Source organism: Meriones unguiculatus, chromosome 10, assembly GCF_030254825.1.
Source record: "Meriones unguiculatus strain TT.TT164.6M chromosome 10, Bangor_MerUng_6.1, whole genome shotgun sequence".
Lineage (NCBI taxonomy): Eukaryota > Metazoa > Chordata > Mammalia > Rodentia > Muridae > Meriones > Meriones unguiculatus.
Window position 1 is genome coordinate 5,163,099 of NC_083358.1, and position 23,071 is coordinate 5,186,169.

At 48.8% G+C, this 23,071-nt stretch overlaps 2 protein-coding genes across 7 annotated transcripts in view; one reads left to right on the plus strand and one right to left on the minus strand.

The window, feature by feature from the left end:
* Fanca (FA complementation group A) overlaps positions 1 to 8,679 on the plus strand; it is a 41,381-nt gene extending 32,702 nt beyond the window's left edge. For all 3 annotated transcript variants that reach the window (XM_060391820.1, XM_021631209.2, XM_060391821.1), the window contains 12 exons: positions 1,593 to 1,765; positions 2,499 to 2,604; positions 2,676 to 2,735; positions 2,852 to 2,956; positions 4,392 to 4,504; positions 5,420 to 5,555; positions 6,745 to 6,807; positions 7,110 to 7,215; positions 7,732 to 7,804; positions 8,008 to 8,176; positions 8,284 to 8,376; positions 8,559 to 8,679. In XM_060391820.1, coding sequence (XP_060247803.1) covers positions 1,593 to 1,765; positions 2,499 to 2,604; positions 2,676 to 2,735; positions 2,852 to 2,956; positions 4,392 to 4,504; positions 5,420 to 5,555; positions 6,745 to 6,807; positions 7,110 to 7,215; positions 7,732 to 7,804; positions 8,008 to 8,176; positions 8,284 to 8,376; positions 8,559 to 8,666 — 1,305 coding nt within the window. In that variant the 3' untranslated portion in view covers positions 8,667 to 8,679. The remainder of the gene's footprint in view (positions 1 to 1,592; positions 1,766 to 2,498; positions 2,605 to 2,675; positions 2,736 to 2,851; positions 2,957 to 4,391; positions 4,505 to 5,419; positions 5,556 to 6,744; positions 6,808 to 7,109; positions 7,216 to 7,731; positions 7,805 to 8,007; positions 8,177 to 8,283; positions 8,377 to 8,558) is intronic.
* Positions 6,460 to 23,067, minus strand: Znf276 (zinc finger protein 276). Of its 4 annotated transcripts, XR_009594509.1 has the most exons (12): positions 22,422 to 23,064; positions 21,158 to 21,461; positions 20,830 to 20,876; positions 20,293 to 20,739; positions 18,864 to 18,942; positions 17,678 to 17,761; positions 11,762 to 11,869; positions 11,618 to 11,693; positions 11,240 to 11,357; positions 9,401 to 9,500; positions 7,965 to 9,329; positions 6,460 to 7,233 (listed from the first exon to the last, which is right to left on the minus strand). XR_009594509.1 is itself a non-coding variant. In XM_060391823.1 (11 exons), exons 1-11 carry the CDS (start codon positions 22,624 to 22,626, stop codon positions 7,224 to 7,226), a joined length of 1,578 nt encoding a protein of 525 aa, XP_060247806.1. In that variant the 5' UTR covers positions 22,627 to 23,067; the 3' UTR covers positions 6,460 to 7,223. The 4 variants fall into 4 exon arrangements, 3 of the variants coding, with proteins under 3 accessions (XP_060247806.1, XP_021486890.1, XP_060247805.1); XM_060391823.1 differs by lacking the exon at positions 7,965 to 9,329 and having other exon boundaries at positions 22,422 to 23,067; XM_021631215.2 differs by having other exon boundaries at positions 6,460 to 9,329.
* Positions 23,068 to 23,071: the final 4 nt, after the last annotated feature.

The window sequence follows — 23,071 nt, forward strand, 5'->3', positions numbered from 1 at the left end:
GAACAGGGACCGGGGATAAGGTGGAGTATTTCCTCCAGCAATGGACGGGGTCAGAGCCCACAGGAGTCGTTCACGTCTGAGTGCTGGTGCTCTGGGGGCAAGCTTTCAGAACCTGGCCCTTAGAGCACATTTCAGATGCAGACTACAACAGTCCATGTAATTTTACTAGACACAGTCATACGTGTGTATTCTGTGCTACCATTCCTTGAGGCCCAGAATTCAGAAATGTGGAAGAATTAAAGGGATTGTAGGTGATAAGTACTGAGGAACTCACTGAAAAATGAGAACATCCTACAGAATAGGAAACCCAAAGCACCTGACCTTTCATCTTGACCTTCGTCCCTCCCCCCATCCATTTTTCTTAGATGTCAAAAGATAACCTGAGGCTAGGCAGTCATTGCAAACACCTTTAATCCCAGCACTTGGGAGGCAGAGGCAGGTGGATCTCTGAGGCCAGCCTGGTCTACAAAGTGAGTCCAGGACAGCCAAGAATACACAGAGAAACCCTGTCTCAAAAAAAACCTGATAGACATTGCCTAGCCTGCCTGTGGCCTTTAGGGCCATACAAGAAGCAGTAATTACCTGTGGGTACCAAGAATATTATTTCTGTTGCATAGGTAGGATGTGTCTCCACACTGTCGGGCCATGCCCCCCTCCCGCCACACACACATACACACATCAGGGCCTCCTTCACCCCGCAGGCAGTGCTGCTGATGGGAGTGCTCGGAACGCCTGGCCCCTGGATGAAACCAAGGTGAATGGCAGAGATGCTGAGAAGCTATCTCTATGCTTAGGCCTTGTGCTGTCAGCTGACGACATGGCCCCAGGCGGGACTGAGGAAACCAGTCCTGGATTTCCCATCATGTTTTTAAAAGAACAATATACAAGATCCAGATTCAGGCCCAGAGTGTATTCAGTTATTTGGGGCACGCAGAATATCCTGTGGTGTTTTAAAAAAAAATCTCGTTTATTCTCTCGAAAAAAAGTTTAAAAACCAAAACAAGTATTTAGAAAAGTTCCAAAATTCAGGAGCTGTGACAGCAAAATGTTGGCTTAACCCTAACCTTCAGCTCATTCCTGCATGTATGTCTACATTGAGCAGAAAGTAGCAGAAGGGCAGAGATGTGTCTGTGTGTATACACACGTGTCTCCACTTAGCAGAAAGGCAGAATTGTGTACACCTGTCTGCATTGAGAAGAAAGTAACAAAGGACAGAATGCCAGCCACAGGGCAATCCTTGTGCTCTTTTATGTTTACAATTACAAAATTATCTCGTTTGTTTCTGTGGTGTTGGGGGCTTGAACCTGTATGCCCTGGGCAAGTGCTAACCCAGCAGGCCCATGAGATTTCAGTCCTCCTACCTTAGTCTCCCAGTACTTGAGCTAGCAGATCTGCTAAAAGGTCTACACCTGGGACAGGTTGTGTCTTATTCCTCCTCCTTCCCCATCCCATGGAGACAGTCTTCCCAAACTCAGGGCTCAGGTCTGCAGCTAAAGACCCAGAGTGAGGCATGACAACTTTCCTGCCCTGACTCAGGTTTGGAGAGCAGAGCAGAGCTAGAGGGTGAAACTGTCTCTCCTGCTCTTTTCCAGGAGATGACTGTGGACCTGGAGTTGGACCCAGGGTCCTCTGTGCCCTCCGGCTGTTCGGCTTCTCAGAGTCACTTTCTCTTCCGGGTGTTCCGAAGCCGGCTGCAAGCTCTGGCAAGGGCAGACAGCATGGCTGCTCGCCTTCAGAGACAGCAAGAGCTGCTCCTGTGCAAACGGTAACAGACGGCAGCAGCTGGCCTTAGAGATTGTTTCTATTGTGTCTTCTTTAAGCTTGAGATGGTTTTAGCCCCTTGGCTCTCCTAGGAACAAGTGTGACAGTGTAAAAGTGGCTTTGGATTCAAGTCTTCCTACTCAGACTCAAGAATCCCGTATGTACTATAAAAATGTCTCTTAAAAAAGTGCATTGCAATCATTTTCATAATAGAATTCTCTAGTTAAGGATTGCTTCCTTGGGCTGGAGAGATGGCTCAGAGGTTAAGAACAATGGCTGTTCTTCCAGAGATTCTGAGTTCAATTCCAGCACCCACATGGTTTCTCACAACCATCTATAATGAGATCTGGTGTCCTCTTCTGGTGTGCAGACATGCAGACATACATGCAAACAGAACACTATACATAATAAATCTTTTTTTTTTTTTAAGGGGGGGGGATTGCTCCCTTAGTCAGTGGTGCATCCTGCTACCTGGTTGTTGAAATCTTATTTCTTTATATTTTTATAAAAACATTTATATGAATATATTTTATGAAGCATATTTGGGGTATCTGCAGTGCGTAAGCAGGAATTAAGCGTCAGGAACAGAGCTGTTGGGCAGTGGGAACTGACCATGGCTGTGGTTCCAGTAGCATCGCTTGTTCTGGAAAGTATTTGTGTAACAGTTTTGAGCCGGGAAGGGGCACCCTGTCTCGGTGTTGTCTGTCTTCAACACGATGCACCCCCTTCCTTCCAAGGCTTCTCCTCCGCCTGCCTCCGTCTGTCCTCGTGGGCAACCCCCAGACCAGACAGCCCTTGTCCCGCAGCTGTGAGGAGTTCTTCGACCTGGTCAACTCCGAGTTGGTATGTGTGAACGTTCTGGGCGGGCCTTTTTGCCTCTGTTGGTTTTGTGCTGACTTTGAACTGTTCTACAGAAAAACTTTTGCTGCCATGGCAGTGTCCTGACCCATGACGTTACCATCCACTTCTTCAGGGTGAGTCAGCTCCTCCTGTGTAACTGCTAGGACGCCTGGTGCTGCCCTTCAGGGCCAGGGTTTCTGAGGGTCCCTGGGTGGGCAGACTGCTGAGCTGCAGTCTATTCTTGCTGCAGGGGCTCCTTAATGTGTGTTTTCGAAGTCAAGACCCAGCATTGGTGGCCAACCTAATCCTGAAAGAGTGCCAGACGGAATGTCCCCTGATTCTGACTTCAGCACTGGTAGGTCTGGCCCTGCTGGGTTTTTTTTTAATTAATTAATTTAATTTTCCCCTCCCCACCCCCACACCAGTCTCTCTGTATTCATGCACAGAGGTGAATGAACAACTTGGAGGAGTCAGTTCGTTCTTCCCATGGAATAGGAACCTGGGATTGGACTCAGGTCATCAAGTTTGGCAACAGGTGCCTTTTCCTGTTGAGACATCTCACAGACCCTCATCTTGGTTATTTCCCAAGAGGTTCAGTGTCCCCCCCTGGTTGTTGGGATTCACAAGATGTGAGGAGGGGCTAGAGTAGCGACTCAGTGTTGGAAACACTGGTTACTCTACCCATTTAGTTCCCAGCACTCACATGTTAGTTCACCATTCAGATCTTAGGTTCCAGGGATCTGTCACCTACTTCTGACCTCTATAGGCACCAGGTGTGTGCCCATATGTGATATGGAAACATACATACAGGCAAAACAACACACATTAAAAACGGTTTAAAAAATAAGGTCAGTAGAGCTCACAGCAGAGGACAGCCTCTGCTCTTCGGTGCTGTGACCACCCACTGGTTCCATCCCATCACAAAGTCCTCACCGCCCACTTGCTCACTGGCGGCTCCATGTTGGCTGCTATGCACCCGAAAGCAGAGCTGCGACCTGCAGGTGTTAGTGACTGGTCCCAGGAGGGGCTTCTGAGGGTTCCCAGGTCCCTGGTGCCTCCCCCTGCTTCATTACGTAACCAAAGGGGAGATGAATAGGTCAAGCCATAGACAGCTTCATTTCAATTTGTAACTCACTGGCTAGAATTTATGATAGATTAATTATTGTGTATTTAGACAGTAGTTCTCAGCCCACCATACAGAGGCCAGCCAGCTCAATGCCAATATTATAGGGTATTTCCTCAACAGTACCCGCCCTGTAAACCTTGTCCCTAAGAATAAGAATGCCTCATAACGCTGGACACAGTGTCACACACCTTTAATCCCAGCACTTGGGAGGCAGAGGCAGGTGTGGGCAGGATCTCTAAGTTCAAGGCCAGCCCGGTGTACAGAGCAAGTTCCAGGACAGCCAGGGCTATATGCATAATGATACTGTCTCAAAAAACTAAGATAAAGCTGCACAGCAGTGCAGAGTGAGCTGTGTGGAGCTCTCAGGAATTCCGCTGACTGCCAGTAAGGTATGTGGATGTTGGCCAAGGGGCCTCAGAGTTGTCCAAGATGACCGTCTCTCTTTTTCATATATATATATATAAGTGCTCTATCTGCTTGCACACCTGCACGCCAGAAGGGGGCATCAGATCTCAGTATACGTGGTTCTGAGAATGTGGTTGCCGGGAGTTTAGCTCAGGAACTCTAGAAGAGCAGACAGTGTTCTTATCCACTGAGCCATCTCTCTAGCTCCCTAAAGCAATGTCCTTAGTTAATCTGTTTCTTGATCTTTCACTTCCCATAGTTGTGGTGGTCCAGCCTCCAGCCGCTGTTGTGTGGTTGGTGGAGGAAATGTTACCAGAGCACACTACCTCAAGAGCTACAGAGGCTACAGGAAGCCCGGGAGTTTGCTAGCAAGTAAGCTGAAGCAGTGTCAAGGGGGAGCCCTGCTGCTCCTTGTACACCCTCTGAGAATGAAAGGGAAGCAGTGGACTGAGCTGCTGGCCTGCCTAGGGAAGCTGCTCAAGCCTTCATGAAGTCTGGTTTCATCAGGTCTTAATCCAGGCCAGCTTTGATCCCAGCTCATCCTGGCCCTGGATTCTGTGCTAAAGTTTGTTAGCACATGGGTATCCCAGAGGCCCAAGGCAGGCAGCACTTGGGGGAGAGGAAGGGGCAAGAATCAGCTTCTCAGTTCTTCCATCACTATAGAGCCCAGAGTCCTGGACGTCCTGGCCACCCTCAGGACCACCGAGGTCCTGCAGCATTGAGGGGGTTCTTAGAAGGCATCAGCCAGACAGTAATCTTTATCGAGGCCTTCCTTCTGGTAGTTTTGAATCTGTGATACTTCTGTGTCCTTCCCGGGTCAGGAGTACTCCAAAACCTCCTCAGCAACTAAAGTAGGCCTCATACTAACAACCCTAGTTCTATGAAGAGACCAGATTACTCCTTTGACTCCCATACTGTACAGCATTAGTTTTCTGCCAGACTTTTACCCTGATGGGAACTAAGATACTATGCTAGTAACAAAGTTAGACTCCCTTGGCTAGCCTAATCACAGGCCCACATGGACAGCCAAGGATACGGAGAGCTCTTCCTTCAAAGCTCTCGGGCCTGTTATGAAGTAGGTAGGACTAAGCTGGTTCCTCTCAGAATGCTATAATCAGCCTACGTACAAGGTTGGCCCCGAACCTACCAGTGCTTCCCAAGGAGACACACTTGACACAGACTTCATTTACTCAGGGGCCCTTGTTGTTAAACACAAAGATACCTGGTGGCCAGGGCCATGACAGTTAGGTGAGTACCTATTTATCTCTACAATGACATTTCTGTCAGTCTCCTCAGTGCCTCAGCATCTTCAGCGCCCAGCCCAGCCTGGGTCTCAGCTGCTGCACTGCACTTTGCAACTAGAGAAGTTTCGGAGGAAAATATCAAGACACATCTGAGAAGGCTGGACTGCGAAGGAGAGGAGGTAAGACACAGGATCTTCCCTACCTTTCTTCTAGTGAGGTGTGCCTAATGGCTGTCCTTTTCCAAAGACAAGCATTGTTGGATTTAGAGGTGTCGCTCTATTTTGGAGTAAAACTGTAAGCTGAGTGTTCACTGATAAAATGTTTTACTTTTTCTTTTTTGAAGTGTTTTTCTTGGGCTTGTTTTTGTCTGCATTACAACCTAGTGCAAAGCCACCAGCCAGTGTCCGCACCTTCTATTTTCACATCACTGACTGGCCCTTACAGAGGGCAACCCAGAGCCCCCCAGTGATGACTGGCTGCAGCTCTGTGTCTAGGTGAAAGGACGGCCAGGCCGTGAGCACTGGGCCCTAGAGACAGGTTCCAGCTACCCAGTGCCCTCTATCAGTTTTCAAATGACCTGTAAGGAAATTCGGCATGTGGAGGCCAAGAGTGGTTGGAGATACCGAGGAAACAGGAACCAGTGTCTGAGCAGGAAACTAGAAGTAAGCCATGCTGTGTGCCCTCTCCCTCCTCAACACAGGCCTCCTGCTGGCTCAAAGCTCCCATGCCAGCCTGAAAACTAGACCAGCAGTGGAGCCAAACATTTGATCACTATAATATAAAAACCCTAGAAGGATTTACAAAGATTCTCTTCTCTCTCCCTCCCCCCCTCTCCCCCACACCGGCATTTTTGGAGACATTTTTTGGTTTCTCTGTGTAGCCTTGGCTGACCTGGACTCACTTTGTATACCAGGCTGGCTTTGATCGATCCACCTGCCTCTGCCTCCCAGAGTGCTGGGCCTCAAGCCTGTTTTTCTATTGCCTTTGAATTAATATTAGAAGTAATGTTAATGGCTTCAGAAGAACAGGCTTTCCTCTGACCTCTGCATGCATATACACACACATGAATAAAATGTAGCAAAAACCGTTTTAAATGACCCTGTTGGCCAAAATTTATTATGACATAAGTTTCTATATGGTAGAAAGCCTAGCAGTACTTAGAAAGCTGAGACAGAAAAAATTGCTGGAATGAGTTTGAAGCTAGCCTGGGCTACACAGTGAGATCCTGTCTCAAAAAAAAAAAAAAAAAAAACAGAAAGTGAATTCGTTGTTCCCCCTCCTGGGTCCTCTTAAAGGACCTACGCGCTAAGCATGGGTCTCACTTAGCCTACAGTGTCAGTGTGTGACTTTAAACTGTTTCCCTCCTAGCTGCTGATCTCCTTCCTCTTCTTTTCCTTGATGGGCCTACTCTCATCCTACCTGATGCAAGGGGTAAGTCAGACCTTTAAGCTGAGTTTAGCCTTTTGCCTGTAACCCCAGCTGGGCAGGAGGACTGACTTCAGTTCAGACCTCTGGATTTCGGCCTGTTTCTGGTTTGGTCTTCCTTTTGATGTCTTGCCCCAGAGCTGGTACAACACCTGGTGGGTGTGGGCACTTCCCATCTAGAAGGACCAGGGCAGCACCTTTATTTAGGTTGTGTCACCAGTTTGGACTTTGGAGAGTTAAAAGGAACTAGCTTTGTCCACCCTGCACAAAGGTTGGCTCTCCACCAACTCTGCTCCTCTGGATCACAGGACACTGCCGAGTATCTGAAGGCTGTGGACATCTGTGGTGAGGTCCTCGTGTGCTTGGAAAGAAGGAAGGTGTCCTGGCTGATGCTCTTCCAGTTGACGGAGACAGGTGAGAAGTCATGTGTCCCTGGAACAGTATAGAAAAGCTGGCTCTACCCAAGATGAGCAGATATAATTGTCTGCTACCATGGCAACCACGTCACTCTTCAGAAGCCATTTTCAAACAGTTAAGAACAAAGCCTGGGGAGTAAACTTTTGTGAGTTTAACTTTTTACTGAATGTATCTACCCTACTTCATTTGGGGTACTAATTCAGGACACACTCCATTGGGGACACTCACAGGTCCAGAATGTTGCCGTTCTGGCATGGTCTATTCACAGGCACATTGTGGGGGAGTGGTGAGAGAGGTTCCTGGTTTACCCCCCCGCCAATTCTCCTATGTGAGCATACCACCTCATTTTTCCAGACCAAAGGAAAAGTGACCCCTCTTTCCTGGCAGCCCTAAACAAGTGTCCTCAGGGTAGCTCACAGCTGGTGAGTGTCACCACAGCTAGACAGCACCCTCCCAAAGCACATGACATCCAGGAGTCTTCCACAGAGATGAAAGTACTCCTTGGTTTTGCAGATGCTGGACTGGGGCATCTCCTTCGCTTGGCCCCGGAGCAGCACACCAGGCTGTTACCAGTTGCTTTCTACAGGTAACTAAGTTCCTGCCAGTCTGGTGAGGAAGCCCACCCTTGTGCCTGGCATGGTCAGAGAACAGGCAGGGCTTCCCCAAGGCTTCCCACTGGGTGGGAGAGTTGCTTGTCAGTTTGTTCCACAGATGGCTGTGTAGTCTCTGTGCTAACTGGTACTCACCTCTCAGCATCTTCAAGTCCTGTCATCTTGCCTTTACCTGCAGTCTTCTCTCCCACTTCAATCAAGATGCCACTAGGAAGGAAGAGGCTTTCCTGCGTGTTGCTGTCGACATGTACCTCAAGCTGGTGCAGCTCGTTGTGGATGGGGAAACCAGGATTGCATCACCTCAGGCCAGCAAAAGCTTAAAGCTCCAAGGCCCATCATTGCTCCAAGTAAGCTCCCCGAAGCCTGTGAGGCAGCCATTCTTTGGGAGCAGCAGGTGAGATGTGCTAGTGCCAGTGTAGTGTGCCTAAACCTTGACTGTCTGTCTCTGCTCTAGGGCGGCCCTGTACAACTGGTCACAGAGGCACGTATTTTTCTGCTGCAGCTGATACCTCAGTGCTCTAAACATTGCTTCTCCAACATGACAGAGGTAACAAACCCAGAGCTACGCTCCCTGAGCTGATTTCACAGCTCAGGTAAAATGAAACCACAGCCCCGTGACACTCGAGATGGTGGCAGCACAACTCCAGGGTCCACCAGCTCCCGATCTGCACACAGCTTACTCAGGCTGTCCTGGGGGACTGTGAACACTAGCAATGTGTTTTCTCACAGCTACTGGCTGGCCGAGAAGACTGTGACCCTGAAGTGAGCAACGCCCTCCTGCAAAGGCAGCAGGCTGGCCCCAGCTTTGATCTCTACCAGGAGCCTCGTCTGTTCTGACTGCACCAGCCGGTACCTTTGTCAATAATTTATTGCAAGCATAACATGGAGCTCTTGTTACACTAGAAAGTAGATTACAAATCTCCTTGATTGCTCTAGTTAGGAAAAAATTAATTATTCATAATCTGTGTCTGGCCTTAAATTAATTGTTCAATGTCCACAGGAAAATAAAACTGCTGGTACCACAGCAGGTAGAAGCACACACATCCTCACCCTGAGAGAGATGTACCGTCCCAACATATGGCTGCTGGATATGTGAGGTGGGGTGCAGCACGGGGTCCGAAGAGCAAGCAGAACTCTGCCAGTAGGGAAGTGAGGAACATTAAACTGTCTTTAACCTCACGTCACACCTGCTGCATTCCAGCTGCACAACGTGCACAGTGTTTCACCTGCAATTCTCAGGTGGGCTCAGGCTTCACGGCCTCCATGGTCCCAGAGAGGCTCTGAGGTCCAGGTGGGGGCTCTGCATCCAAAGGCAGGGCTTTGTCCTGGGTCTGGGTCAGAGGATGTACCATGGACATATGCACATTGAGGTTGTGGGCCTTTTCAAACCGCCGGCCGCACTGGTCACAGGCGAAGTCCAGCTCAGTCTCTGCTTTGTGTTTGGTCATATGGTACTTGAGGGATGCTCGTTGCCTGCACTGGAACCCACAGACCTCACACCTGGGGGGCAGAGGCAGGTAAGGTAAGGTGCACTTTGTCCTAGTCATAGGAAGGGCCCAACCCACACTTACTGCAGTGGCTTGGCTCCGGAGTGCCGCATCTGGTGGACAAGAAGGTGCTTCCGCTGCTTGAAGGTCTGCCCACATTGGTCACAGATGTAATTGCGTACCTCTGCAAGACCAGAGGGCATGTGAGCACCAATACCCCAATATGCTCCAGGAGGGGGAACACTTAACCCTGCTTTATACACCTTAAGGGTGTACCAAGCAAGATCTTTGGGGACCCAAATACTGTTACATGCTAGGTCTCCCCACAGAAATTATATGCATTTGAAGCTTTGTTTTTGAAACAAGATCTCACTGTGTAGCTCTTGCTGGCCTGCATAGAAAATTCACAGTGAAATATGTGTACCACCAGCCCAGTCTGAAGCTCCTTTTCAAAAATAAAACAGATGGCCTTTGGGGGGGCACAGCTCTCTAGGTGCTTTCTAGAAGCCCTCCCAAAGTAAGGACCCAGACAGTGGGCATAAGATTACTGGTGGAAGTAAAATGGTTTGATGCACTTTGGGAATCAGCTTCTTAAGCCCTTGAACAAAACGTTGCCACATCATGCATGGTGGCACATGCCTGTAACCTCATCCTCTGCTATAGACAAGTTTGAGACCAGCCCGAAGTACGTGAGATTATAAACAAGAGCCTTTGAGAAGGCTCAGCAGGTAAAGTCACTTGCCACCAAGACTGATGACCTGAATTCAATCCCAGATCCCAACGGAAATGAGAGCTGATACATGTTGTCTTCCGACCTCTACACCTGTGTCATGTACACAATTTTCTTCTCTGAACCATGGCCATCCCGCTACAGTGAGTTCTGCTTGTTCCAGCTCATGCTGCCTAACAGCTATAAAATGCCTGTGACTTCTAAGCTGAACTATTTAAGAGTCTGTTTACCTCTTTTTGTTTTTTTTAAGACAGGATTTAAAAAAAAAAAAAAAAAGACAAGATTTCTCTTCTCTGTGTAGCCCTGGCTGGCGTTGAACTCAGTGATCCACCTACCTCTGCCTCCCAATTGCTGGGATTAAAAAGGCACAAGCCCCCACCAGCCCTGTAATGTTTAGAAAGCTGCTGCTGTGTCCACTAGTGACTAGATAGAAGTTATTCTATCAGGAGACATGTCTGAATGCTTACAAAGGAGCAGAGGTGAAGACACTGACATGTAGCTGGGTTTCATCATAAGAGCAAGCAAATGATCCAGCAATAAAATGCACAAATGCTGATGTAAAAAGATTTTTGTCAGCCTGGCAGTAGTGTCACACAGCTTTAATCCCACTACTTGGAAGGGAGACAGATCTTTGAGTTCGAGGCCAGCCTGATCCACAGAGCTAGCTCCAGGACAGCCAGAGTACAGGACGAGACAATAAAACCTGGTCTCAAACCAGAAAAAAAAATTTTTTTCATTTGTATAAATCTCAAAAAAATGTACACAAATGCCACAGGTAAGTTAATTTTTTTCTTCCATGTTTTATTTTGGGGTGGTGTGTACATGTGTTGTCAGAAGGCAGGTTGCCACGGTCCTACATGGGGAGATCAGACTAATCGTCAGGCTTGATGGCAGACACCTTCACCCACTGAGCCATCTTACCAATCCTAGTGCTAATTATTACAGGTGATGAAGTCACAAATAAGTACTACGGTTTCATTGCTGAGAAGCTGCTCAGGCCTTAAACAAACAAAAAGCTGTTTCAGGACTTTGACAGGACTCAGATTTATATATAGATTAGAACACCCATGGTACAGAGCACCTGACAGCAAGCTCTTGGGAGCTACTTGCACACTACTAGGGTATGTCCCTCTGGGTGCTGGGATCCACTGACAGCCAAACCTGGCACACAAGGCATAGCCTGAAGCAGGTACCTGTGTGGATGAGCTTCACGTGTCGCTGCAGGTACCGGTCAATCATGAATACCTTGTTGCAGCCAGGGTGTGGGCAGGGCCTTTCCCGAACCTCCTCATGGTGCTCCTTAATGTGCTTCTGGGGGAAGAAAGGACAAGAGACCCTGATGCTTCATCTGAACACCTCCTACCTTCCTGGAGATCCTGTATTGTGGAGACAATTACATCCTACCCTATACCACTGGCTCCTTTAAGCCAGTGTCTTAGAACCAGGATCATGTGAGCCCTGGGGAAGTCTGCACGTGCCTCCAGCAGGTTCATGCTAATACCCAGGAAAGCTCAGTCGAGCACACCCATACCTGAAAGCAGCCTGGACTGAAAGTGCTGATCACTCCTCACCTTCATGCCATCAGCCCCACGGTACACAGCTGTGCAGCCCTGGTAAGGACACTTGTAGATGGTGGGCAGCTCCTCCCTGTAAGGCAGAGGACGTGTGGGCATGCTGACCCAACATGCAAATGTCCCACACCGTGGCCTGCTTACCTCTCACATCGCAGCTTCTTCCATCCAGGCTTGGGCCCAGGCTTCTTTCTGATTTTGGGCTCTTCGGGCTTCTTGGCATCTCTACTTTCACTCTTCTTACCAGATACCCTAGAGAAGATTAAAAAAAAAAAATCTATTAGTGCTATTTTAAATTTCTATTTGCTGTTGATTCTTGTCACTTCCTATATCTAGTTTTCTTCAAGCTTCCCTGACTCAGCTGCATAGATGCAGACTAGAGCCTCATCAATCATTAGTCATGACAGTTAGGGGAAGGTTTGAAGCAGTTACCTTAGACAGCCAGAAACAGTACAGATGGCAGCATGGAGCACAAATACCACATGATGTGTTTTCAGAATTAAAGTCCTGTGTGCTACGTACCCAAATCAAGAGTTGAAGAAATGGAGAATGGTAAAGAAGTTTAAGTTACCAGATGACCTGAGGGCTCAGCATTACTGCTGGGTTTGAGATTCTGTCAGGCACTCAGCAGCCAGCATCATATCTCTAGCCCCAAATCTGGTTATATTTCATTAACAGTTCAGAATAAAAGACCAGCCTGGCATATACACAGTACCTCAGCTATTTGGGGGTAACACAAGAGCATAGCCCAGACAACACACCAGTACCCTATGTCAAAACAAGCAGACATTAAAGATGCCAGTCGCTGGGCGGTAGTGGCACATGCCTGTAATCCCAGCACTTGGGAGGCAGAGGTAGGTAGATCTCTTAAGTTCAAGGCTAGCCTGGGCTACACAAAGAAACCCTGTCTCAAAAAAATAAGCAACTAAAACCCACCAGTTTCTGTGAGAAATGTACCTCAATTATAAAGCTATGGGCCAATGTGTACAAGGGCCTAGATTTGATCCACCCTCCAAAATGTGTTTTCTATTTCATGTGTATGGTGTGTTAGCTGCATGTGTGTCTGCACTCTAAACTGCCTATGGAGACCAGAAGAGAGGGTGTCAGATCCTCTGGAACTAGAATCTGACTGTTAGCTGCCATATGGATACTGGGAACCCAAAACTGGGTCCTCTGCAAAAGCTCTTCACTGCTGAGCCATTTCTCTAGACCCAAATGTGTGTGTATTTATGTATATTATCAATTAACAGAAGCCAAACCAGGTCAAACAGGCCTGAAATCCTAGCTAGTCAAGAGGATCACAAAGTACAGGCTAGCCCCTATTTTAAAAGGAAAGGTTTAAGAAGAAAAATAGTTCCATAGAACACTTACTTAGTATGTACAAAGCCCTCAGTCCAATACCCTGTAAATAAAAACCAATACACAAAACCAAGTTTACTTTCTTTATTGGTAATGCTTTAGATCTAGCCCTGTCTTTCTGGGATTCTGCATCCCGTAGATACTTAGAAATAAAGCTGACCAGGGAAAGTGAAAGACTTTTATGTTAAAAACTTCATAACACTTAAAGACAGAAAGTGGAAAAGTAATTCTGGGTTCATGAACGAGAACATATATGAGATGTGATGTCACATATAATTACAGCACCCAGGAGTAGAAACAGAAGGATCATGAGTTCAAGGACAGTCTTAGACATGAGTCTAAGGTACATAGCAAGACCGTCACACACACACGAAAAACCAAAAATCCTAATAAGATAGCTATTAAATAAAGAATGCTATGATTACCAGGCAGTGGTGCTGCACAACTTTAATCCCAGCACTCAAGAAGAAGGCAGGGGCAGGCAAGTGGAGCTTTGCGTTCAAGGACAAAGCAAATTCCAGGACAGCCAAAGCTACACAGAGAAGCCTTGTCTCAAAAAAACAAAAAAAGGCTGGCAATGATAATTTTGGCTGTCAATGTGCTTAGATCTAGAATCAAAAGGCCAACCCTTGGGCATATCTGTGAGAGATTTTCTTGATGAGTGGGAAAATCCACCCTTGAATGTGGGTAGCAACTTCTGGTGGCAGCCCAGATAAAAGGAGATGGAAGAAGGAAGCTTTGCTCTCTGCCTGCTCTCCTTCGCTATCCTGGCAAGTTCATCCATTCTGTTGCTCCTGCATCCCTCGCTGATACCAGAGCCCAGCCCCTTCAGGCTTCTGATCTGGACTGAAGAACAGTGACTATCCAGGAATCCTCCAGGCCTTCAACACCAGGTTAAGACTGCCTGGCATCTACCCTCAAGAACTGAGCACCTACTCAGTTCTCGGCCTCTCCAATACAAGACAGCCATTGTTAGACTACTCAAGTCTGTGCCATGTTGGCCAATCTATCTCCTTTCATTATCTACTCACCCGTTCCTTTACAGAACCTGAATACAATGGCCTTTCAATCTACAGATGCACTGGGATCCCTGTCAAAAACCAAAATGGAAGCAGGTTGAGGTAAAATGTGTAATTCCAGTACAGGAGGAAGAGACAGGAGGAGCACAAGCTTTCCTGAGCAAAAGAGCAAGATCTGCCCAGGTGGTGATGGCACACACCTTTAATCCCAGCAGCTCTAGAGGTATGTGCAGGCAGATCTCCAAGTTGGAAACCAGTCTGGCTTATAGAACAAGTTCCAGGACAGCCAGGGCTACACAGAGAATCCCTGATCCCTGTCCCACAACCTCCCCCCACCCCTGCTCCCAAAAAAAGCAAGACCCTGTCTCAAAAACTAAGAAAATAAATACAGAAGACTGGGGGGGTTTAGCTCAGCATTTACTGAGCATCTGCAAGGCCCTGGATCCAATGTCCAGGATGGCAAAACCAAATAAATAAAAATACAGGAAACCCTTTTGGTGGACAGAAATAGACTGGTCTGAGATTTCACATAGCACTTTTGTTGACACTGAGGAGCCAAACAAGATTTTTGTTGGTGATGTTTTTGAGGCAGAATCTCATGGAATCTAAACTGTCCCAGTACTAAAAAGATGGCTCAGTGGCTAAGATACTTGCTGCTCTTGCAGAGGACCCAGGTTCAATTCCCAGCACCCACATGGCACCTCACAACTGGGACCTGACACCCTCTTTGATCTCTGAGGTCACTGCATGTACCTGGTAAACAGATACACATGCAGGCAAACAGCCACTCACATAAAATGAATCTAAATAAATCTTTAAAAAATAATAAATAGGTGGTGGTGTCTCACACCTTTAGTCCTAGTACTCTAGAGGCAGAGGCAGGCAGATCTCTGTGAGTTCAAAGCCAGCTTGCTCTACACAAGACAGCCAGGGCTACACAGAGAAACTCTGTCTCAAAAGATGAAATAAAATTATAGTAACAACAAATAGTTAATTTTTTAAAAATTAAGGCAGGCATAATGGTACACTTCAATCTCATTATTTCAGAAGACAAAGGCAAATGGACCTCTGAGTCTGAGACAGCCTCATCCACACAAAAAGTACCAGTGTAGCCAGGACCACATCTTAACACTCCACCCTCACAGTTAAAGAAAGAGCTAAGCGTGTGTCCCCATAATTGCAACACCTGGGAGGTCAAGGCAGGAGAATCAGCTCGAAGTCACCTTCAGCTACATATGGAGTTCAAGGCCAGCCTGGATGTATCAAACCCTGCCTCAAAAACCAAAAAACAGAGAAGGGCTGGTCAGTCACCATGGTGGCACATACCACAGCTCTCAGGAGGCTGGAGCAGAAGGATCAGAATTTTAAGGCCTGTTTGAAATTTGCTTACAAAGTGAGTTTGAACTCTGTGTGGACTACACAGGGAATTCTAGATCAGCCAGAGCTATTTACAGCAAGACAGCGTCTCAAACAGAACACCAAAAACAAACAAAAACAAAAACCAAACAGGCTCCAACACCTGACCCTATCTGGTAACTGTCCAGTGTCTCCTCTACACCTATGTCCTGGCTGAGTGGGGTGTCCTTTCCTGTCAGTGACCTCCTCAGAACAGGTAAACATTTCTAATCCCAGCTGACCGCTCTGTCCTCGAAGCTCAGGTGTTCAGTTCTAAGTTCAGAGATGCCTTGAACCATGGTGACTGACCAGCCCTTCTCTGTTCATCACTCAGGAGGAAGACCCAGGCAGCCAGAACTCCAAAGGCTGAAAAAAAAAGCTAAAGTGACAAATATGTGGGTAGGCACACAGACCAAGGGTTTCTTGACACCTTGTCCTCAAGAGTCCTCAGCCGTGGGGCTGGAGAGAAGGCTTAGAGGTTGCTGAGCAATGGCTGCTCTTGCAGAGGACCCAGGGTTAGTTCCCAGCACTCACATGGCAGCTCACCACTGTCTATAATTCCTGTTCCAGGAGATCTGATGCCCTCTTCGACCTCCAAGGGCTCAAGCATGCACCTGTTACACATACAGGAACTCAGGTGCGTGCACATGCACACGCACACGCACACATATACATATATTTTAAATCACCATCTGAAGCCAGAGGCAGTGGTGGCCCATGCCTTTAATCCCAGCACTCGGAAGGCAGAGGCAGGTGAATCTCTGAGTTCAAGGCCAGCCTGGTCTACAGAGTAAGTTCCAGGACAGCCAGGACTACACAGAGAAACTCTGTCTCAAAACACCGTATTTCCTGCTGAGCCTTGGGGAGTACTCAGGCCAGCGTGCATCATGAGCAGCAGAAGACCATATCCACTGACACCCAGTCCCACCTCCTGCACTAAAATAAGTCATTGTACTAAAGGCCTCTTAAGAGTATCTCAAGTGTCCCACTCAAAGTGCATTATTTCACCTCAAGTCTTTGTGGGATACAAGTGCACAATAGAGCATGTGGCCACATCTCAGCAACAGGGCTTGGCCAAACAGCCACTTCCCCTCCTATCCTAGGCTGGCCCCCAAACATGGAGGTCCCAGGATACAAACCAGGCGTTCCTTATGGCAGCCCAGCCTGACCCTGGCCATGCTTTCTTGGAGCCGTTCCCTGTTGGCCACCAGCTCTGTCCTGTGAGGCCTGCTGAAGTGATGCACGTTGGGACTGCATTCTGATTCTGATCTCCCCATGTCTCCTGCTCAACTCATGACTCTTTCCATAAGGAATATTAGAACTTACACTAAAAAACAAACAAGAAACACTCACACATTTTTGCAGAGCTTTCTGGAATGGAAGTGTAGTGTCAAGAGCTGCAGTCTCTTTAGATTTTCACTCTGAATTGTGAAATGCTCAGAGCACTGTAGCAATGGGCAGTCACTAACCAGCTAGGGCTAGGAGGGCTAGGAAGAAAAAGACGCAAGTAAAAACTAGCTCTGTCTCTCCTTGTTAAGGTCCTATGTTTGTTTGAAGAAAAGGGAAAGCCAAAGCAAAGTCAAACGAATGAACAATGTCTGCCTGGTCAAAGAAATCAGAGCCAAGGATGAACTTGAGAACATTCACCAGGCTTAGTCCTTGCGCTTCACAAGAGGCACGATCGAGGGAGTAAAAGAACAGCTGGAATAGGGCCAAGAGTTGCTAAAGGACACACTAGCAGCAGGGCTAGAACAGAACCACCGAGGAACTCCCTACAATGGGGCTGTGTCTTACCAACAGGGCTACCTGCCACCTTGTGATACACACTTAGACCAGATCCCCAAACCACCAGAAAGAGTCATCAAGTGTCAGGAGAGAGCCTGTCATATTCAGTTGCTCACCTGACCTTTCAAGTAGACCTCCTGACTCATTTAGAACAATGAGATTCCTCTGCAGGTGAAGGCACCCACCACCAAGCTTGACAAGCTGGGTTTGATCCCTAATAACAACATGGTGAAAATGGTCCTGACCATCTCCCCATGTGCAACACATACACTATACATAAATATAGACAAACAAACAAACGATAAATAAGCACATGATAGACAGATGGAAGCTATGCTCGCTAGACTTGGGAGATGGGGCCAAAGGAAGAACAGGTGGCGAGCTACCCGAGGCCAGTCAAATGGGCCGTGCCCCACCTGAGACACTTGTGAGCTCATGAGCACCAAAGCTAACCTGTACAGCATCACTCTAAGCAGCTGCTTAGACAGGGCTAAACTCTTACTTCTTTTCTGGGTAGGGCTCAAAGGACTCATCCGAGGACTGTGGGTTTTGCTTCTTATCATTCTCATCTTCACTCAGGAAGTCTCTAGAAAAGATGAGAGAGCTTTCAGCAAAGCACTGACCTGAATGGACAGCAAACCCAACACAACCTCCTGTCTTTAGGCACTACAGACTCCTCAGCCCATGTCTCGCTCCTGAATATGGCTTAAGATATCTAAAATCCCCCAACTCCTCAATCTGTGTCCTGACAGGAAGAGTAAGCCAGTCACTGAAACCAAACAAGTTAGCAACCCTCCCTGTAAGCCACTCTTTCTAAATACCAGGACCCCACACTCTGAGAGAGCTTATCTATTCACAGCCAGGGAGAGTGTGAAGACTTAACAGCAGATTCGGGCAATGACGATCTCACCCCTCAACCGTGAGCACAGCCACCGTCAGCCATTTCAAAGTTCAACACAGAAAAAATAAATAAGACAAAAGGTTTATGACCTTCTCCTAAATGTGAATCTCTGTCTTCTGCATAGCAACCCTGTCTAGGAAGCCCATGGTGTTTCCCCAGAGGCCACCAGCTTTCTGGATAGGGTAAGGCCTGAGGCCAGAGAGAGAGTTATCCTCACAGGATTCAGAGCAGTTAGGTTGTCCCTCCTACTTGGCTGGAGATACATGTGCACCCTATTCTAAGCTGAGGCAGCACAGATGCCATAAACACTACTGTGTGCTTCTCAGCCCAGAGCTACAGACCTATACATCCCTTCCAAAGACGCCAGTCCTCTCCTCACCCTACACAGAGCTTCTGCTCCAAGTCTCAACATCAGTACCCCAAAGAGTCTAGATGTAGCATCCTCTGTCCTAGTGACATCTGGAGCTGGTAGAACACTAAGGCCTTTCAAGAAGCACAGATAACAGCAAACGACCAACCCTGGGGCAGTTTAAATGAGGCAACTCCAGAATGCTTTGGGTCAGAATAGGGCTGGGCTCCCCCTGCAGTATGCTTCATCTGGGTGCCTCTGGGACCAGAAAACCAAGTCCGGAGCCAGAGGCCTCAGAACAGCCCTGGCCACTCCTCTCCTCCCCACCTCTGAGAAGGAGGGAAGGCAAACATGCCAACCAAGGGCAGCAGCTCTAGGGAGGCTGGGTGTGATATTCGACGGAGAGATTTTCGGCTTTTGAACCCACTCTTCTCTCACCCCTCAGAAAGGTCACTGAACTCGTCTTTTACCCGGTCATCCGAGGCTGACGCTGGAGCCTGCTTCTCACCCAGCTGCCCTGGGAAACAAAGAACAGGCTCTGGTTACCAACAGAGCACAGAAAGGCCTCACTTCTGAGGGGGCGATGTCCCTGTCTAAGGACACAGCCTTCCTTACTGGGGCCAGGAGGTCTCAGCCTCAAGCCTCTATTCTCACCCCACACTCACTATGCTAGTCTCTGTCCAAAGGAACGGGAGGCACCATGATTGGCAAGCTGACCGTTCTCACATTCAGGTCAGTGTTCTGGGTGAGAATGGCCCACTCTGGATAATGTACATTTTAAAGGCTACTGTTTTCAAAAAAGGTGTATATATATTTCATAAAGCCAAGCATTCTAAGATGTCTGTGACATCCACCTAGGGCCTTGCCTGGAGTCCATCTCTGTGTTATTTCTAGCTGAACTGCATGGGTACCTACATTTTTAATGTTTCAAGTTTTTGTATGTGTGTATGACTGTTTTGCCTATGTACATGCCTGGTGCTGGCAAAGGCCAGAAGAGGATGTTGGATCCTCTCGAACTGGAGTTATAGATAGGTCTTTAAAATGCAAGGGCAGCAGTGCTCTTAACTGCTGAGCCATATCTTCAACCCTCCCACTTTTTTAGACAGGGTCTCTCTATATAGCCTTGGCTCTATCCTGGAACTCTCTATGTAGACCAGGCTGGCCTCAAACTCAGAGAAATCTGCCTGCCTCTGCCTCCTAGGGCTGGGATTAAGGGTGTGTGCCACTGTGGTTGGCAACCCTGCAGCAGTTTTAAAGAACCCCACTGTGGACTTGCAGGTGGGAATCACCTGAGCACCCATATGTGGCCATGTAAACCAGCACATGAAGGCAAGAGACAGGCCCAACTTTCCCAACACAATGCCTAGAAACAATTATATCCAACCCACAGCACATATGGGTGGGGTCCAAGCCCCACAGGAGGACCAGTCAGCAGAAGAGGCGACCACACTGGCCCACACTAAAGTGGCAGCCTCATTGTCTGCCTCCATGTCCTGCAGACAATAACCCCATTCTTCTCTCTCCCTCAGGCCCCTCAGCCTACAGGAACAACCAGTACCCTCTGGTCTAAGGACAGACAAAGAGGAAGACTGGCTGCCAGATGAGCATGTCATTATAGAAACTGGTGAATCACAGGCCTCCTTGTGAAGGAACAAGAAGTCAAGACAGGCTGGTAGGGCCAGCCCACTCTGAAGTACTGGAATAGCCCCAGTTTCTATGGGAAAGCACTGAGGCTAGATCCTCATCTCCCAGCAGCTTCCTCTGCATGCCATGATCTACACTCAAAGAGCACAGACATCCACTTTCTGCAAAGAGAGCCTTGGCCGGGATACTGAATTCTGTAGCGTAAGCCACAGGAGCTGCTTACCTGGGGCCTCACTGGGAGCCAAGTCTGGCTGAGCATAGGGGCCTAGCCCAGGTGCCACAGAGTTTCCATGTGAGTGCAGCAAGGCCACATCCACACTGGGCAGTGTCTTGGTCTCAGATCCAACTTGGATTTCTCTGGCCTGGCAGAGCTGAGAGGCAGCTCCACTGGGGTTTGACTCTGAGTTCTGGACCAGCCGTGGTGATATCTCCTTGCCCCATGCCCATTTCATTGCTAATGCAGTATCCAAAAAAAGAGCTCTGCAGCTGGAGTCTGTGTCCATGGTGAAGTCATGGCCCTGGTCGCAGCCCCACACAGCCTGGATGATGCCACAGTACTCAGAGGACAGTGTCCTCTGGAGGCTGGGCAGAGACCCACAGTTGGCTGCATGTTCATGTACCCAGCCCACCAAGCTGTGCAGACACCGAGGGCTCGAGGTGATCAGATCAGCTGAGAAGAATCAACAGAAATGTCAGTCTCACGATGGCCCAAACACTAGGCCCAACCTGGAATGCCCACCCTGGCACAAATAGCACTCACCCATACATGCTCCCTCCTCTGCCACTGTGGGAGGCTGAACACCAACCCTGCAAAGCATCAGTGTGGCCACAGTTTAGGAACCTCTCAGGATCACAAACCCTACCTATCTTCCCCAGGGACCCTCTGCTAGTAGTCCTGTCCCCACTCTTCTAATGCTAGCTCTTCACCCTCAGACCTCTGCAAACCTTGCCACCATAGCACCTCAGTTTAGTACCATGAGGGGCATATAGAGGCTTCTGTCCACCCCACAAGTCATTGCCCTAAACCAATACCCAGAACACAGGGTGACGAACCCCTGAAGGTCCCAAGAAATCCAACAAGGGCCTACTTTGGACAAGGCTTCCTCTGGCCAGCTGGGGAGACATTGACTCTCTGTAAGAAGGACCTGAGAAGGCTGTGGCACTGATAGAATTGGGTGTAGCAGTTCTTGCAGACAAACTGAGGCAGGGCTGGGTCCTGGTGCACAGCAACACCCAGAAGACGCTGGAAGTCCCTAATGAAGATTCGCTCCCCTGGGAACAGTCTCTCTGAGGTCTCCCCAGGCACTCTGTCAGAGATACTGCGGAGGCTCCGTGAGGAAAACTTCCCATGGCAGAGGCGACAGTGCCCCATAGCAAGAGTCCGGCCTGCTCCTGAGCAAAGAAGCAAATGTGAAATAAGTGAGGTACTTACTTGCAAAGTGAGGACCACACTTCCCACTGGCTTCCTAACCCTGAAGCAGAGAAGTGCCCTCCCTGGGCTTCCTAGACACCTTAGCAGCAAGGCACAAGGGCTGCCCTTCCTCACTGAACATTCAACTTTTGGAGGGATACTGTCAAGAATCCTTCCAAATATTTTTTTTTTTTCAGGGATGGTCTCACTATGTAGCCCAAGCTAGGGCTCATAATCCTCCTCCCTCAGCCTCTGAAGGGCTGGGACAACCAGCATATGCCACTGTGCCCAGCTCCTTTCAAAGAACCACCACAGATGCCCCCAATGAAGATGAAACTCAGCTACTGCTCAAACATCCTGATTCTGAAAATGTGTCCCACCTGTGCCTCAAGAAACTGATTTATTGTCCCTCCACAGGCGTCCTGTCTGCAGAAAGTGGACACCACCTCACTGCCTGCCCCTAGGGGGACTAAAGGGCAGCATAACTAGGAAAGCCATTCTCAAGTGGTTGAAGAGCACCACATAAATGTGATACGCACTGATGTTACCCTAAGCAGCTGCTGCTTACACACAAACGCTCAGCCAGACAAGGAACAGCAGTTCACTTAACTCAGTTCCCACCACAGGTTAAGGGTCTGTTTAATCAACAAGAATCAATCAGTCAACAAAAAAAAAAAAAAAAACAAAAAACAAAAAACTGGGGTTCAGAGAAGTTAAGCAATTATCCTAATGGTACATCGCACGAAGAGCAAAGCCACACCTGTCTGATTTCAAACCTTAAGCACTTAATAGCTCTGACATAGGGCAGCAAAGGATAGGCTGTCTGGAGAGAAGTCACTGCACTAGAAGCCAGAAGGACTGGGCTCTCCGGAACTGGGAGGCCTGGTTTACTCTCAGAATCACTAGGCTCACACCAGGGCCAGGGGACGCCCGAAACCCACCTGCCTCATCTGTACCGTCCTCGCCTGTGTCCTCGCAGGAGCGCGCTGAGCCCCAGCTGAGTTGCGCCGCCGCCCTGTCAGCGCTCGCTCCGCCGGTGCGAGAAGGGCGACCCCGAGTCCGACCGCTTCCACAGCTGCCGCCCGAACTCCCACGCTGCCGGGCGGTTCCAGGCGACAGGAAGCGGCCCAGCCGGTCCCGCTTCATGGTGGCAGCCGCCACCAGATTCCTGCTCCGTGCTATTCGGTGCGGCTCGGCCCACTGAGTTCTGCTAGACTGGACTTGACTGCACTCACTCCGAACCGTGCGGCCGCACTCCGCCGGGTTACTCGGCCCCGCTCGGCTGATCCGAGAGGGACGAAGCGAGGGGTGGAGCGAAGTGAGGAGCCGCCCGGGAGCGACAGTGGCCGCTGCTGGGTCGAGAGCCCAGAGTTCTCAGGGTCGCTCAAAACTCGCGACAGGCCCATAAAGGAGAGGCAGCCGGGAAGGTAAACTGCCACGGACAGACGGACGGGCTGTGGCACTTAAGCGAAAGCCGCAAAACGAGAGGTTTCTCTCCGCCAATCTTCTCCTGGGGACTCTTCAAGTCCGCACGAATCGCTGACAAGACTCACCTGACCCCCTTCGGATCTGGAAACCCAGGTCTGCGCGG

Coding starts and splice junctions, on each gene's coding strand:
- Znf276 (XM_021631215.2), bottom strand. CDS start 22,626: ATGAAGCGGGACCGGCTGGGCCGCTTCCTGTCGCCTGGAACCGCCCGG. Junction 17,762..18,863: donor TTCAGTGACCTTTCTGAGGG/GTGAGAGAAGAG, acceptor CATCTTTTCTAG/AGACTTCCTGAGTGAAGATG. Junction 11,694..11,761: donor AAGAAGCTGCGATGTGAGAG/GTAAGCAGGCCA, acceptor TCTGCCTTACAG/GGAGGAGCTGCCCACCATCT.